Raw genomic sequence first — 18,414 nt, 5'->3', positions numbered from 1 at the left:
TCACTTCAAATCATCCCCAACTGAACGAGGTTCAGGAATGTCCTCTCTAGTATAAGCTTATTATCCTCTTCAATAATAGGATTAAAGATTGGTGCTTGACTGGAATTACGTGCTAGTGTCATTGGTTATTGTTAAAAGGCAATAAGGTGTGTAATTGCAATATCTCCTCTGAATAGGAAAGACTCTCTACATCGAACCATGGGTGCTGATGGTTCGCAATACTGTTATTAGCTGTTATTTAGGGGAAGGTATCTTCCAACCCCAAATTCAAATGTAGTCCATGGATAAAATGAATAAAATGACAAAATATAATTAACATGATTAATAAGTGTGCAAAATTATAAGGTCCATAAATAGTGGGTGAAAGTACTATAAATGGTAATGAATAAATTAATAACCAGCCACATTTCCCAGAAGAAAAAAAAACCTGACATCACAATGAAAAGTCATTCATTTTATAAAACAAAAGAGTGTTTGATAATATGTGACGTGTCATGTCAAAACCAGACACTTTTGGGCAGGATCGTAAATGGAGAAATAGCCAAAAATCTGCCGGTGTGTGTGGGTTTGTTGCGAATTTGTGATGTTATCAATGTTAAAAAATATTGTCTGATAGTTTCAGACCGGAATATAACTGGCATCTTGTATTTTTTTAGACATTTTTCAAGTTAATTCCTACTCTCAACATTGTCAATAATATTTTTAAAGGCCGATATCTCAATTTCCAATTTAATAATACCATAACTTCCGAACTCAATATCTTCGCTTACGAATGTCCGATTTTATAGGGGAAAACGGCGTTGTGGAGCAAAATATCTCTATATTTAAGATATGTAAAAACCTCAAAATTGATAACCTGCCCAAAAGTGTCTGCTTTTGTTTGACATGACACGTCACATATATTTGCAATTTGTTATTTTTCAAAAATTAATAAAGCATTGGAATAAAAAATAATTCGGGTTTATCACGGATTCGAATTGGCAGTGGCACTACGACTCAGTAACAACAGAAGAATACAATAGCTCAATGCGTAAAAGCAGAAAAAAAAAAAGAATTTCGAAAAATGCCCTTTTGAGAATGTTGGTTCGGAGAATGTCAGGACTCAGGGCTCCTGATTGCGCTGGGCCATATTTGAAAGCATTACTGTAAAATTAGCTTAGGGCTCGGCAACCGTAGCAAAAATTTCTTTGGTGAGATTTTTGCAATATTGAACACTAGCCCTAGATGAAATGATTGATATTTTTATTTGAAGATAATGATAAATTGTAGCATTGATGTCGCCTAAATGAGTCTCAAAAATATCGAAATTGGGACATTTGTATCAGTGCATGGATACCTGTTGGCTACCGCGTGACTCGGATCAACTTAATTATGAGCTCCTTGAATGACAAAGCGATTTATTCAATGTAATTACACTAATCTACGGTAGAATAAGGCTCCACATTTTAAATAGCTTTAAACCCTGAAGTAAATCCATCTAATCGTGTCCAGGCGGAGGCCAAAAAATTGAAGTGTCAGAAAATTCGAGGGGTAACTCAGAGGTTCGGATAGATTCTGACCGTGTGGACGCAATTGGAGTGTTGAACTTGGGCTGTCGGCCCTCAAGGGTCCGAAACTCCGATACCCCAAGTGCCGAGGGTCCAACACCTTGAATTTTCAGCCCGTGTGAACACGGCTAAAAACTATTGACATTCTGAACTCCTGTATAATTATGGTAAACTAGACAAATTTACGTTGATGACGTAACGTGTCAGTCTTTGCATAGTTTCTTTGGAGTCAGTGAAGCGAGTAGGCCTACTTGAAATCAAGCGGTTTCTTATTTCACAATACCATTGTGCTTCAAAACATAAGAGCTCCTCAAACATGCCAATATATTGAAATATACTTGATTTGTGTTAAAATTCTATCAGGCATAGATGAATAATTGCAGAAATGAATAATTGTTATCATAGCATTATGTATGGAAGACCAGAGAAGATGTGGGAAGATGAACACGGAAATACGAGCGATAGCGACAAATCTTACATTTGTAATAATTTCTTTGATTCCATTTCATATCAAGGACAACAAATCGGCCAACATACGTCAACTCATGTGCACTAAATGATACAAAAACTTTGAAGACCTTGCTTTCTTTTTCTATTATCCGTGCTTAACGTTACAAAAGCTGAGATACTTGCCACCGATCATTACACCGATTAGTCAAGAATGACCGACTTCGAGGACGTATGAATCAGATGAAAACAGGTATACAGGAAAGTTACCACAAATATTTGAGTGCTCAGTTGAGAGACAACGACCCGGAGAACAAGGAAGTAAAATCAATTAAATAAAAAAAAACCAAGATGTCTAGATTATCATGGAGTAACATAACATTATGGATCTACAAGTAAACTTGGAAGTAGCAGACATTTTGATAATTTACCGTTTGGAGCAATTTATGTCGATAACAAGGATACTTAAGTAGTACACGTTAGTAGGTGAGTATAATAAAACTCATACATGTGCCATAATCTTATGCTATAGTTTCTCCAGTCCGAATAATCAGACCCAGAACAAAATATTAATTTCTGACATGATCCTGTTTCTCAAGATATGTAGTATTAATATTCTTGTAAATATATTTTAGTTAAAAGGGATGTTGAACAGTGAAAAGACGGAAAACTCGGGCATAGCAAGTTTAAAAAAAATGATATTTCATGAAACACTGGATTATATATTAGAAAAATGGTTGGCTGATCTATCATAACTGAGACAAATATTCGTCTTAGTATGATCGAATGTTGATTTCTGAGAAAGTACTAACGACAGTGACGAAACTTCAAAACATATTGAACAAATTCCAACCCATTAGAAACCGAATTTTAGAAATGTCTCCGTTCTCATAACCGCGGGTCTCATAAATTGTCTCTGGTATTAATTCGGGAAAAAATTCGGAAAAAAAGACTGCCTGGTAGGCCGACATGTAGACCAAATTCGTTGAAAAGTTCAGTAAAATGACGATGTTTGCCATTACGCTTGCAAAATACACGTAGGCCCTATTAGTGTTATGTTTTATGTATTATGCATTACAACGATTTAATCCTGTGTATCCCTAGTTTGTCATGACTCTTATATGACGGGTAAATTTGTTCTTTTAAAATACAATAATTGTGCTCAATGGTTCTGTTTTTTTTTTTTTTTTTAATTTTTAAATTTCTTTTTACCCAAAAAATCTGGTTGTTCACCCGGCGCACAACGGTTGGGTTATTCCAAGTTGGGTAAAAAATACGCCAGGTGAGCAACATTAGTTTTTTACCCAATGATGATTAACATTTAGTCAACATTAAGGTGGTACTACACCCCTTGATAAATGTGTGACTATTTTTGCATTTTTCTCAGAAAATAATAACACACTGGTAACAAAAGTTATGTATAGTATAGGGGCAAGGAATCCAGTTACTACACTGGAATTAAAACAAACGGGACGTTATTTATGATAAGAAAAGAGGTACCACTAGAATGCGGGCTAGAATGTACCTCATTTATGAACCACTTGTCTTGAAACACTGAAATTTCAGTGAAGTAATTGGATTCCTTGCTCTAAATAATATACATAACTTTTTTTACCAGTGTGTAGTTATTTATTGAGAAAAATGCAAAATTAGTCACAAAATTTATCAGGGGGTGTAGTACCACCTTAATTGGGTAAATTTCTGAAAATAAGCTTAATATTATCAATGTTAGGGAAAATGTATCCAATGTCAAACGGATGGGTTTTTTTACCCAGGGTACTAGTAATGTAGACCTATATATTTGTTTAAATTGATGAGATATTTTAAATTGACTAAAGTTAAAAAGCAAATTATTTTGAAAATAAATATATGATACAATTAATCCGTCCATACTTTGAAAATAAGTATATCAGCTTTTGCCTAAATCATGTCTCTATTAGCATGAGCTCCTGCTGTAATAATGTCATTGACATTGACTAAGGCAATTGGACAGGTGACAAATGATGAGTTTTTTAATGATGCATTTTAACACAGATTTTGCTCTGCTCTGAATCACCTGTATCAGTTACGCAATTATACCTTAATCGTTTCTGATGATTCCTTTTGTCTCATTATCATTTTGTTCTTGTTGAATGATTGGTGAATGAATGTTTATTTATACGTGCTTGAACCATATTTTGTACTTTTTTTTTTCAAAACTGCAAATAATAGAGTTGTAGCAGGATGACGACTACGTTTGGAACATTATGTAGCCAGAGGTTTCCAGTGGTATAAAATTCTTAACTTTTTTTTTAAAAGTGGGGGGATGAGGCTGTGGATCACGAAATGCCCTTTTAATATACGAAATACGACTCGTAGCATTTGAACACAGTCTGTCAGGACAACTTATGATGCAACACTTTACAACCCCCCTCACACACAAACCCAAAACAGTCTAACGGTATAACATGTAGTCTATTTTCAGTGAAATAGTAATTCAATTATACGGTAAAGTTAATCGTACAAATAATCGTAAAGTTTACGGGAAAGTGTCGCAAAATAACGGTAATATTTTGCAGTGAAAAAGAAGGTATAAAATTCGTCTGTTTGAGAAGTTGTCTGGTTTTGACTTACATGTTAACTTCACCTAAAATTCGACTTAAAAGATTACGGTGGGTTTCTTTGTATTACAAACAGAGCAAGTATACACATAAAAATGAAATTTCGTATTCAAAGCTCGCCATATGCCTATAATATAAACATTTTAAATGGATATAAACCACAGTTGCAAATAAAGAAGCGGAAAAGTCAACTCAAACCAAGAATGTTGTTTTAGTCAAGGGATTTAAGATTGCACTATGAGAATGTGAATTTATCAAGTAACATAGCCTTTATCCAAATAGTAATATTGGGTTCATATAACTTTAACATATGCCTCAAATAATGATTCTACAATCCCGGATAAAATGTGTTCGAACACCCACTGTAATTCCCATATTCTACACAATATAGTGCGCATGCTATATGAGTCACTGGAAAATAAGAATTATAATAGTGTTGTCTCAACGTTCATCTTAAGCATGCTCCCTCCCCTTTCCCCACCAAACAATGTTGGGAGCAGATGATGAAGATGAGGATATTGGGCATGCCAACATTTGTACGGGGGTAGAAGGGGGACTATTTCAATAAGACCTTAAAAGTGTTCGAACAACTATTTATAAGATTGTAGGTTTTGTAGATATCGTCTGCAGAAAAATGTAACAAAGTATAAAATATCGCACCTTGTCAATTTTCATCAACTTGTTTTAGATGGTGCAAACTATTCTTAATTTAAAACAGTTTTGCAAGAGGAATAATTTGAGACATACAATGTATTTTAAAAATTAAAAAATCGGAACATTTTTATGATGTTGTCCCATGTGGAGCCTAACTTTGCCCCTTTTACGTATAATTCGAGAATTGTACATCGATCGCAGATAGGTCAAACTATACTTTTTCAGAATTGTTATGAATACTTTGGAGGGGATTTGAATAATATATGAGCAATAACAAATTCGACCCAGTATAAACTTTGACGACCTTTTACAATGATATCTTGCCATAGTTATTTGTTTTGGTTGTGCACCAGGGGTAGTCTAAGGCCTCGTATCCCCGGCTCGTATCCATAGGCTGTTCCCTTGTGGCGTGTGCCCTTGTTCCGTGCTCACTTGTTCCCATGTGACCTGCCACACAGACAACGAACATTTGTTTTGCTTAGTGGCCGTATCCATAGGTTGTCTGTGTGGCAGGTCACATGGGAACAAGTGAACACGGAACAAGGGCACACGCCACAAGGGAACAGCCTATGGTTACGGGGCCTAAAGATCCACTGGATATCTTCATACCCACCAAACTTTTTATTAACACACTGGTTGAGGTATCACTTAAATAGAAATAGAGGGGATGGGCCAGTGGGTAAAAGGTACATGTGACTGCAGTGGTGTATATAGCTAGGGGAAAAGGGGGAACGTGCACCCCGTTTTTTTAGATTCTCGAGCGCTATGGCAAAAAAAGTTGGGGTCAACAATTAATAATATCTGGGTAAAATATTTCCGTTGGCACATTCACACGTTTGGACCACCATTTTGTACACTGTTAGAATAAAACTAAACAAGTTGTTGAAACTTTTAAACAACTGCTGTTTACCCGGTGTATCGCACAAGCTTAAAAATTCAACAACTTGTTTACTAATTGGACAACTTGTTTAAGAATTTAAACAAATGTTACTTGAACTTTTAAACAAGTTGTTTAATTTTACTTTTAAACAAGGTTGAGCGATGTACCCGGTAAACAATGGTTGTTTAAAATCTAGCGAGTTGTTAAAACTTATAAATAACATTCTTTAAAAAAAGACGTTGTTTAAAATGTTGTTGTTTAAAGTTTTAAATAACATTGTTCAGTATTTTGTTATAACATGTTGTCTTAAACAAGGTTGTATAAAACTTTAAATTACAACACTTTTAACAACGTCTTTTTAAACAGCAAAATTTTAAACAGTGTTTTAACAGTAGGCCTATATCCTTGTCCCCGGGCCCCACAACCCCTAGCTACGCCCCTGCACATGCAGCTTTTTTGGTCAGGAGGGGCAAAATAAAATTTCGGGGGCACAGACGAGAAAAATTGCAGTTGCATCATACAATACATTTTTAGAGAGGCTTTATTGGGACGATTGTATTTTTGTATTTTGCACTATTTTCGCACATGATTGGGATATTTTACAATATTAGGTCATGATCGGGGTGAATTTTGGTGAAAACGGCGCCCCTTGCCCCTTTTCTTTCCCTTTGCCCTCCAGATTTTCTCATTCATTTTTTGTCAGAGGGGCACTTTTTCTTTCATTTTTTGTCAGGGGGGCACTCTGCCCCCCTTGCCACCCCACTGGCTACGCTACTGTGCATGTGAGTAACCAACATTTCTCCTCCCTCTCAGTGGTCAGAATTCTAATATCATGCCAACACTGCCAAAACAGCAGAGCAACACTTAATAAACACTTTAACACTTCATAAACACTTGTTTGTACAGTGAAGGTATAGGGGTGTTAATTTATAAACACCAAAACACGTTTAGAAATATGAAGATGTTTATGTTTTTTAACACAAGATAGTGTTTAAAATATGTATTTTGCTCTGCTGTTTTTGCAGTGAAGGATAAGACTCAAAATATAGACCTTGATATGATATAAAATATTGTGTGACTTGCCTCATGTACAAAATAGAGAGAGGACACACTCACATTACCGGTCTTTGTCCCAAAATCATGGAATGGCCATGGGGCTATCGAAGTGTCACTGAGAAGATAAGTTTGAAAACATGACATGTTTGTATATTTATATTAGTTTTAAGGATTGAAACATTTTATCAAAGAACTATTTCTGAACACTTGAGTACTTTAAGATATTTATATTTCACTGTCTTCAAATTGGAAAAAAGAATAATAGTAATAAGAATAAGAAAAAAAACACACCATTAACCCGCTCGCCCCCGCTCGTAACACGTTTTGACCGTATAGTGCTAATGTTGGCGTAAACTGTGGAATTTAGCAGAAGATATGAATTTTGTGTACCCGTGACAGCTCGCTTTCCGGGCTCGCTTTTAAGGCGAGTGGGATGACAAGAGCCACATTTTTTCCAGATTTACCATCCAGACCCATGCTCCCCTCTGACCCGCCTTTAGGGGTCTGAATCGTTGTACTTTGGTCATAAAAATAATTATGATCTGACGATTAACATATTTCAGGATAATTTTAGCAGCAAAAGCGGCAAATTCATAATATGAAATTCTGGTTAACTTTATTTGATATGGCATCTGTATAGATTTGTTACTTCATCAAGTTCATAATAGGACCCACTCGGTTCAACTTTTTCATTACTCAAAGTAGTCTTCAAATTCATCAAGGAACTTTTGTGTATTCGCGTAGTGCAAACCCAGGGTGCAAACCTCTTCTTTGATCATATATTTGAAGGTTTTGTAACCAACTTGACCAATTACAATTATCATAAATATTTTCATCAATTTCACCTTGTCTTTTTCATCCTGTAAAAGAATCTTATCCTAGGAACTGACCCCAAAATATTTGTAAGTCTAGTTGCAAATCAACCAGGTTTGACGGGGGCAGGGGTTAGGCAGGGGAAAGTATCTCCTTGCAAGAATTGGTCATAATTGTCCAACATTTCTACTTCTACTTCTACGATGGTTCTCGTCAAAGCCTGTTCAGCATCTGGACGAGGGTGTTGCCAACGAAAGACAGTGTGGTGCAGGTGTAAACTATGTACATATACTTGTGCTGGTGTCTATGTACATGGAGATGCTGGACTGAGCGTTGCGATGACCTCCTTGAACTGTTCTACTGAGGGCAGCTCAATGATATTTTGAGGAAGACCATCCCATTCCTTCAGCGTTCTGAGAAAGAAGCTATCCTTGTAGGAGTCGCTGCTTGTGCTTAGTCTGGTGAAATGGTGCCGTTGTTGACTTCTGGTAATGCGAGCCCTGGGTTGAATGTAATCCGGCATGGAGATGGTCACATGTCCATGAATGATCTTTTGCATCATGATCCATCAACATGAATCTCAACACTCAAGTACGCCTGACTGGATACTGGATCTCCTTCATGTTGTAGCTATGGATGACAGGGTCCTTCTTTCTATGAATCCGTATGGTGTAGCACTTTTTCGAGTTGAAACCCATCTATTAGCTGGATCAAATCATCCTGCAGGATAACTGCATCTTCAGACGACTTTATAGTGCAATAAAGCAGACAGTCGTTTGCGAACGTTACAACTTGATAGTGGAACTGATGTTGGAGCCAATGTCATTGATGTAAAGAAGAAACATTTAGTGACCCAAGACTGTCCCTTGGAGCACACCAGAATCAACATGAACTGAGTCTGACAGCTTGTCATCAACCACAACACGCTGTGTTGTTAACCACGTTTTTATCCATTCCTTTGTTCTTCCACGAATTCCATAGAGGTCAATCTTGTTCATGAGTCTCTGGTGTGGCACTGTATCAAATGCCTTTGAAAAATCAAGGAATTGAACGTCTACCTGGCAGCGGTGGTCTAAGGATCTGGCTGGATCTTCAATTGTGACGATGAGCAGTGACTTTGTTGAGTGTTTCTGGCGTTCTGTCTGCTTTAAGTCATAATCTCATTTGGTCCATAAATTTAGCCTTTAAAATTTGTGACGTGTCAGGTCAAAAGGAGACACTTTTGGGCAGGTTACCAATTTTGAGGTTTTTACATATCTTAAATATAGAGATATTTTGATTTTTCATTTCCCCAATGAATTTGGACATTCCTAAGCGAAGATATCGAGTTCGTAAGTTATGGTATTATAAAATTGAAAATTGATATATTGGCCTTTAAAAATATTATTGACAATGTTGAGAGTAGGAATTACCTTGAAAAATGTCTCAAAAAAATACAAGATGCCGGTTGTATTCCGGTCTGAAAATATCAGACAATATTTTAAACATTAATAACATCACAAATTCACAACAAACCCAAATTGTGAAAAAAATCACCCACGGGAAGATTTTTGGCTATTTCTCCCGTTACGATCCTGCCCAAAAGTGTCTCCTTTTGACATGAAAGTTGTTTAATTTTTAAAGTTTGCCGTTTGACATTAAATGTCAGTATCTGGTGCAGTTTTATTGAACAGGCTTGGCAAATAACTAATATTTCCCGTTCAGTTGCAGAATACCAGAAAATACCTGAAATCTACAGGGAAATACAAGTAGTGAAAATATATTCAATCAAGTCAAAGGAGTATTGTTAAATTTTTATAATGTTCACATATTATTGCCAGGACAATAGTACTATATAAGCAGCTTTACCTCTAGCATAATTATTGAATCACTGAAAGTAATTTCTTAATGTGTATTTTTATGTTTGTTAGTTAATTTCTATTCCGGTATTCACAGTAAATGCCTGTATTTCACAGTTAATACAGACATTTCCCAATTAATACATGTATGTCACACCAAATATTTACTAGCCTGTTATGCTGGAAAATATTTCCCAGTAAATACCGGTATTGCACAGTTAATACCGATATTTTCCAGAAAATACCGATATTGTTCAGTAAATACCGATATTTCCCAGTAAATGCCAGTGTTTCCCAGTAAATACCGGTATTTCTCATATTTATACCGATATTTCCCAGTAAATACCGGTGTTTCCCAGTAGTAAGGAAATACAGGTATTTCCCAGTAAACACCGGCATCTCGGAGATGTACAGTAAATACCGGTATTTCCCAGTAAATAAGGAAATACCGGTATTTCCCATTAATTACACCGGCTTCTCCCAGTAAATACCGGTATTTTCCAGCTAATACCTGTATTTTCCAGTAAATACCGATATTTTCCAGTACACAACACTGGTATTATACCAGTTTTTCCCATATTTATGCCGGCATTTCCCAGTATATACTGGTATTTTAGAGCAAATGCCGGTATGTCAACAGTCAATACCGATATTTCACAGTAATTTATGCCGGTATGAGGTATGAGTTAATACAGATGTTTCCCAGTTAATACATGTATGTCGCACCCAATATTTACCAGCCTGTTATTAATCAGCAAACCCTAAAACATATCATTTGAATTTGTAGCTGATTATGAATGGCCTGAAAGACTCCTACTTATATCTTCTTTCAAACAGATGCAAGTACAAATCCTCGGTATAAACAAAATAAACATGCAGTGGTTCCTGGTTCAGTTCGTGTTTGTTGCAACATTACACGGTGTAGTAAGCTTCTCAACGTCTCCATTCGACGAAAACAGCAGAGATCACGTGTGCTCATCTTTAAGTCCCTTTACCAACGATCAACAAATACATGGTTCGATTCCACAATCAGAACCTGTGCCATTTACGATTCAACTGACACCGACATCGACGACTTTTTATCCTGGTCAAGAATATACAGGTTGGTGATTTTTTATCACACAAAATTCTACTTTTAAAAGTACACTTCAAAATTCCTATTACGGCCGCCTGCATAGGTACACAGTTCAGTTCAGTTCAGTTCAGTTTTATTTTTACACCGTCGCCGAGGTAACTGACTGGTACAAACAGGGTACCCACACAGTACCAAAGATGCCCGGCAAAGCTGCCACTGCACAGGACTCACCAGCATACAGCACTGACCATACTGCACTGGTACTACACTGGTATTCCTTTGGTACTGCACAGTACCAACCAAGTACCTTGGCGACGGTATACATGAGCAGGCGGCTCAATAGGATTCTGGTATGGTAGTATATAAAACAAGTGAATTAGGATTTTATTTAATTAAATGCTAAATTTAAGTACCAAATATGGATTTAACATTAAGCTGGAGTTGCGTGTAATAAAAGTATTAAATTTCCATTCCCCTACCCAAACATATTCTTTGTCTTCGTGTCAAATTACCCGATTTTGAATATATGTAAATACAGGTTGAGTGTGAAAGAACTGTAATCTCGAAAACTAAATTGTTTGAGAGCTAAAAGGGCACACAGAGGGAAACTCCTTTGCTTGACTGAATTATCTGATTCATCAGCTTTCACATAATTTTCAATTGTTTTGAAATAGATTTAACAAAAAGAGCAATGTTCAATTAATTTCACGAATTCAGTGTTAAACTATGCAATATTAACCCATGTCATCTCTTTTGTAATTCAGAAATCGCGCCAACAAATATCTCAGTTAATTTCTTTTAGTAAAGGTATCATAAACGTTTACAACACATCTGGAGGCAAGTGACGCTCTTCCTCACTTTCTCTTCTTTAACCTAGTATTAAACTCAAATACATTGTTTGGTTTGTGTCATTTTCAGTAAAACTTAACTCCCCAGTCGCATTTCAAGGATTCATATTAGTGGCGACTGACCCGAACGAGGAAACAATCTCCAATCCTATGGGAAGATTTACAAGTTCATCTGATGGTACTCAAATCCTTCATTGTGGAAATGTGAGTAACGTTTTAGATCATTATTTCCCTTACATCGTGTTCGTGATAACAATTTCATAACCTCCTCTTTTACCCTATCACACGAAATACAGATTGCGAATTATGTTTTAATATGTTCAAAGAATAGCTAAATGCAGGTTGATATTCATGTTATGATTCTGGTCAATAGACACTCAGAATATGCAATGAGTGCTTTCGCTATTTTTGTTGGGAACTCTTTTTTTACTGGAAGCTTAGGTTGTAATAAGTTTGTATTGTATTGTATTGTATTTTGAAGTACAGATGTTGTGTTACAGGTAATCGCTTAGTGGAAAACCTCAGAAACAGGAAAATAATACAATGTTGGTTCTTTGTTTTTATTTTAGGGTACGGCAAACGTATGGGGTCATAGGCAATCAGAGGCAAAAACATCGGTGTCTGCCATATGGGTTGCACCATATGGATTACCAGAGGGAACACAGTTGGTATTTAGGTAGGTTCTCGTTACCCTCGTATAATTGTGTAGAAGTAATGTTATTTTTAGTGACGTTACAGGACGAGTCTCATCGACCGCATCATTACGTTTGGCTATTCAGTAACTTCAAATGCAGCAGGGGATCTTGCGAGTCGATACTGTGATAGTTAAATGGATCACCTCTATCAATTGATGCCAAAATAAGTACCAACAGTCACCATCTTACGTCACTAATAGCAATGTATTGTGGGAGCAAGAAATTGACAAAAATAGGTTACACAAAATTTTGACCCAAATAGATTTTCCATATAATCGTCACCCGTCACCGTCACCGTCACAAGTATGAAAGCATAAAATAATATGACTATCATCAAACTAATCATCAAATTTGGAGTACATATCCCTATAGACCTCGTGTAGCAAGAATAAAAATCATATGGCTTCACCATGTTCACCAGCCCCCAGATCTCAATGTTCGATGATCTACCTTACGCTAGAGTAAGGAAAAGGGTTGACCAAAACGCTAAAATGAGTGCAAGGGTTGGTCCCACAATAAGTCAAGTTGTTTGGTGGTAAATAGTACTAGAACATCGAAATGGAAAATCCTACGGACTTAATTAACAAAACCCACGTTGTCAGATAAGGGCTAGACATGGTAGAAGGCACTGTCTTCAATTACTTCTCGATATCGAGACTGGTGTGTACTTGAAAACAAATAAAGTGAACAAAGTGAACATTTAGTTTGTAGCGATGACATTATTTACATCAATTCAATTTACAGGGCTACATTCGTGCAGAATATATCTATATACTGGAAGAACATAGAGTCGCCAACATTGACAGGTGAGTATTGACGTGAATGAAAAAGAAAGAAAAAACAGCGGGACTAGTCATGGACTAGTACTAAATAGAAAAAAGGTTCCCGGGAAGGATATCAAAACGCAGTAGGTCCCGGAAGCTTAAGTTCTTTCAGCAATCATAATGGGCCACAATATATCACTAACACAGCATAGTCCGAGGGTTAGGGCTAGGCTTAGAGTTAGAGTTAGGGTTTAGGGTTTAGGGTTAGGATTATGGTTAAGGTTAGAGTTAGGGTTTAGAGTTAGGGTTAAGGATAGGGTTTAGGGTTAAGGTCAATTATATACATATTCATTGATAATTATACTAATTATAGTATATCGTATGTATGCACTTTATATCAATAAGTATGATAAACAATATTTGAGTATATAAAAGTATGATAACGCCCCGGGATAAACGCCGTTCTGGCAGAACGACTTGTAGCATAGTGGTATATGGATCCATAGATTGTGGGTTCGAATCCCGATTAAACCCTAGTAGAACTATAATTCTATTAAATATATATTTATTTTGTTAAGTAAGATGAAATGATGGTAATAAACCATAACGCGTCCCGTGGAAAGGGTGTAAAATATGCTGTGTAACATATGGGCATTTCAGTTATGGTGAAAATTACGGGATATTATCAAAAATCAACATTTCGGCCGGCAAAAAGGTCTGAAAAATGGTAATAAATTGGATGACTTGATATAGTGACCACAGAACCCACGCATCGGACCATTTCAACTACTATATTGGTCACTTTCTGCCTTTCTGAACCACCGTTACCTAATTCGAGCACGAGAACCCATCCAAAAAAGACAAAGTTCACCTACTTTGCACTGATTTGATAATAAATAAGTGATTTGAGGCATAACGATATACCTGCGTCTTGACTCTTTGGAAATTTGCATTTTTTCAACAACAAAAACTCATTTTGCATTTAGGGTTTTAAATTTAAGCTACCTACAGGTTACAAATTTGGCTATTACTACGAAGAAAAGCCAATGCAAACATGTTTAGAAAAGGCTAAAAATTTCCTACACTGAACAGTCTCACTGTAAGATTAAATGGGCTTAATCATGTGGGGCAGGATTAGATAAAGGCATAGAAACGAGGGTATGAGATATTAGGAATTATTTCCTAGCCTTTTAACCACGAGGTTGGTGGGCTTCAATAGCTATTCAAGACACAGGGTATGTAAGGGATAAACTGTGCATAGGAGAGATGGGTTCAAATGTAAACATAGTTCACTCCGGAACAAACAAGTACATTGTGTTGCATTTTGTTTTTCTCGAAAGTTACAGTAATCATGGTAATAAGATACGACAAAGTGAGTCTTGGGCTCATCATGGCATGTCTTGAAAGTGGGCCTGCTAAAATTCGCACCCAAAATTTGACAATGTATATAATTACACGGAAGTGTAAGAAATAAAATAACAAAACTGTCGACCAATCCGGGTATTGTGAATCAGTATTTATGCTATTAACGCATCGCTAATTCTGAAGGCAACAAATATTATAATATAATTGAAACCAAAAATGCAATTAGCCATTATTATTGGATCAAATTTGGAAAGATGAAAGAATTTGCTGCTTTGACTGGCAATGATTGTAATGGTGACATATGAAGAGCTTAGTTTCAAAACCCCTTACATCCACTTGAGCAATTTTGAGAAAACATCAAAAAATCATCTAAAAAATCACTGATATAAGAGGCTCACCCAGGCATCCCGCCAAAAACGGCTTTTGTTGCAGACCCCATTATATCAATGATTTTTTTGATAATTTATTAATGTTTTCTCAAAATTTCTGAAGTGGGTGTAAGGGGTTTTGAAACTAAGCTCTTCATATTCAAAACACAATATTGTGAATATTGTAAATACACAATTTACTCAAATCATCTTTAGAGCTATTTGCAAAACGTTTTCTTCCAGAATTTGTTGTTCGTTATATATAAAAACAAACAAAAAACATACAAAAGTTTACAAACAACACCAGTCGTTTTGAGGGGTATTATTTTATTTGATCGTAAGAAATTAATGTAACTCATTATACGACCTTATTCATTCTTTCTACATCCAGCAATAACCCAGTCCATCTCTGCACGAAGCGTCCCATCATTCACCTGCTCCGAAGCTGGGACATTCGAGGATCCAACAGACTGTCAGTATTACTACAGTTGCTTTATTGATTATGATGGTACATTGTCAAACGCGCGTTATTACTGCGGAAATGGTAACCGATTTCATGCAGGTTGCACTTTCTGTGTGACTGAAAACCGTTATAATTGCTCTGGAATAAACGAATTCTGCTATAACAAAACAGATGGCTATTATGTCGATCCAAATGATCCGTCGAGTTATTATCAATGCTCGAATTGTGGTAATGGAGATGAACATTCAGTGTCAACTCGAAACACTTGTAACGAAGGACTTATATGGAGTACTTATTATACATCTTGTATAGAACCGAATGATTTCTGTATGGGAAGAGAAGATGGTACCTACCCGGATCCCAATGACTGCCAGAAGTATTACATATGTACCGACAATGGTAACAGCCAAAGCGAACTATTTTGCAGCGGTTCTGAAAGATTTCATTCCGAATGTCTTTATTGTGTGTCTAAAAGTCAGTTCAATTGTGGAGGAAGTGAATTTTGTGAAGGCAAAAATGTTGGAACATACGCACACCCTACGGATCCGTCAGTATATTACATGTGCTGGAATTGTTCCAATGAAAATTACGCAAAGGTAACATCTTTTCTTGAATGCAGTGCAGGTGGACCGTGGGTGGATAACAATGGGGATTTCTATTGTAACGAATCGTATACCCGTCTATCAACTACAGGTCTGCTACATTCCATCCAACTGAGCTACTTGAACTCTTCTGCATCTGAAAATGAAACTGCTGTATCAGTTTCAGACGGAGATGTTGTGGCCCTTCCAGAAAATGTAGCGTATAATTTCACATGTCGAGTAGTTGGTAGTGATGAAGCTCACATAACCTGGATGTTAGATGGAAATACAACATATGCAACATCTTCATCATCTGTAGATGATTACGGTACTATTTACACATATAGTACTGTCGTCCTCTTCCTCACAGTAGCTGAGTTTCAAGACAAAACTCTAAACTGCACCGCTACGAACAACAATGAACACCTTTCTGTTGCCGTGGATTTCGATATTTTGTGTAAGTTATTTATTTGTTTATATTGTCGTTGATTAAAAATATGTGTGGAGCGAGATTGAGATTTACAACAGTTCTATTGTAAAAATGTCCTTGCAAACATAGTAATGTACTTTTTTTTTAAAAATCTTGTAGCGAAAACCAGAAGCCCGTTTAAACTTCATAATCACAAAACCCGATAGACCAGTATACGTCATTCACGCGGTCGGACATCCGGGAACATTGTCCCCTTCGTCCCCTTTGCACAAGCGCTCGCATAGCAACCAGCTCTAGAAAGGGGAACTGCACATGCGCACACTGGTTTTACAAGGCTATTTCCCTTTTGTGACGTCAACCCGACCAAGAGAATCTTAAAGCAAGTTTTAATTCTTTGTTTCAGATCTCCCAAAGGGTGCTACAGCATTTATAGATGGGGCTGTCAAGCAACATTTTCAGCCTGTAGACTTCGTATACAACCAGGATGTGGACATATCGTTTTCCTTCACAGAAGGAAACCCACCGGCGCATATAGTAGAAATAGTTTTTTTCACTTCAGAACTCATTATTTACAATGGCACTACCGTCACCTTCACACCTGACTACGACGATAACTCTGGGGTGATATTATTTTATGCAGAGAACACATTAGGCGCTACAGTTTCGGTACTATTTATAGATATAATCGGTAAGCTTGTAGTTTTTTGTTCTATGTCATACTGCAGTTACTGTCCGTTTTCCTATACACAATACACAGTGCTCTCACCATCGACGCGCGACCTTTACAAATAGTGTGTGTATAGAAGTATATGAATTTGCCTAGTTAACATCACTGTGTGACAAATAACCGGCCAATATTTAAAGTATTCTCCAAACTTCTAGCAAATATATTTCTCTAACATGACCTAAAATTACAGCTAGGTTAGATGTTCAGAAATAGTCGCACTTTCGTAAAATATGAGTGAGTGCAAGGCATATCTAGCTCATTGCTAGCCAACTCCCCGTGTTAATTGAATGGAGATTTGACCGAAAATATTAGCTAATATTGGTAACGGACCGCTCAGTTCTGAAGGATGCAACAAAAAACGGTACAAGCTACATTTAAAGTATTCTATGAAATTCTAGAAAATATAGTTTTGTAACATGTCCTAAATTTTTAGCTAATTTAGGTGTTTGGAAATAGTCGCACTTTTGTGTTTTAGGAAGGATATGTAAACGACAGATAACACCAAAAAATATGAAGAAATTATTTCCAAACCGTGTTAAGTCAACAATCATCATGTTGCTCATTTTCAAGAATGCTGGTTGACAAAAAGCAGACCATTGTCTCATTTCGTGAACAAAGGTCTACATACCATTGTTTGCTTGCGTTTCCTTTATAATCGGTTACCCAACTGAAGCTAATACCAGCTCATTGCAAAAACCGCACATATAAAACAGACACATGTGCACAACCAGAGAAGATCTGATTTAATCAGTTGAGCTGTTTTCAATGAGTGTTATCTTGGTTTAATAGCTTTTAATGGGGTTTTGTCCTCCAAAGGTCGTGGTGAATTCTACTGTATACATGACTGCATCATGTATGAAAGACACACATGACCTAAAGTTAAGCGAGGTATCAGAAATAAATAGAAATATTGGTAAAACGGCAACTCGAATATATGCTGCTTTTAAACAAATTACTGTCTTGCAGAAGATATACAATCATTGCAATATAATTCTAGAATCTAAATCAGTTATTCACTTCATTTCAGCTCGACCGATGAACACAAGTATCAGCAGCATGGAATCCAATATATATATGGAAGGGGTGTCCGGTATGCTAACGTTGTAACAGGGACGGAGGCATCTTTCACTTGCCATACATACGGAGCTGCACCCGCTCCTTTGTTCCAATGGATACATGGACTGAGCACTTTAAACCCAACTCAGGCTACTGGCTACAACAGTTATTTAGGCGGTAGTTATGGCCTTTATCTTTATGATGGCA

General features: G+C 36.6%; 1 protein-coding gene across 1 annotated transcript; it reads left to right on the top strand.

The window, feature by feature from the left end:
- The first annotated feature begins 2,000 nt into the window (after positions 1-2,000).
- Positions 2,001-18,262, top strand: LOC140148456 (uncharacterized). Its single transcript, XM_072170410.1, has 8 exons — positions 2,001-2,480; positions 10,673-10,937; positions 11,829-11,962; positions 12,328-12,434; positions 13,198-13,259; positions 15,342-16,451; positions 16,828-17,112; positions 18,179-18,262. The coding sequence occupies exons 2-8, from the start codon at positions 10,673-10,675 to the stop codon at positions 18,256-18,258; spliced, it is 2,043 nt and encodes a 680-aa protein (XP_072026511.1). The 5' UTR covers positions 2,001-2,480; the 3' UTR covers positions 18,259-18,262.
- Positions 18,263-18,414: the final 152 nt, after the last annotated feature.

This window comes from Amphiura filiformis, chromosome 3, assembly GCF_039555335.1.
Source record: "Amphiura filiformis chromosome 3, Afil_fr2py, whole genome shotgun sequence".
Taxonomy (NCBI): Eukaryota; Metazoa; Echinodermata; class Ophiuroidea; order Amphilepidida; family Amphiuridae; genus Amphiura; species Amphiura filiformis.
The sequence above is the reverse complement of the archived record's forward strand: the minus strand, read 5'-3'. Positions and strand labels throughout refer to the sequence as shown.

What these genes read in the sequence shown, in the direction of transcription:
- LOC140148456 (XM_072170410.1), top strand. Translation starts at nt 10,673, where the DNA reads ATGCAAGTACAAATCCTCGGTATAAACAAAATAAACATGCAGTGGTTC. An exon ending in GGAACACAGTTGGTATTTAG is followed by an intron (nt 12,435 to 13,197) that starts GTAGGTTCTCGT and finishes TTCAATTTACAG; the next exon opens with GGCTACATTCGTGCAGAATA. An exon ending in ACTATTTATAGATATAATCG is followed by an intron (nt 17,113 to 18,178) that starts GTAAGCTTGTAG and finishes ACTTCATTTCAG; the next exon opens with CTCGACCGATGAACACAAGT.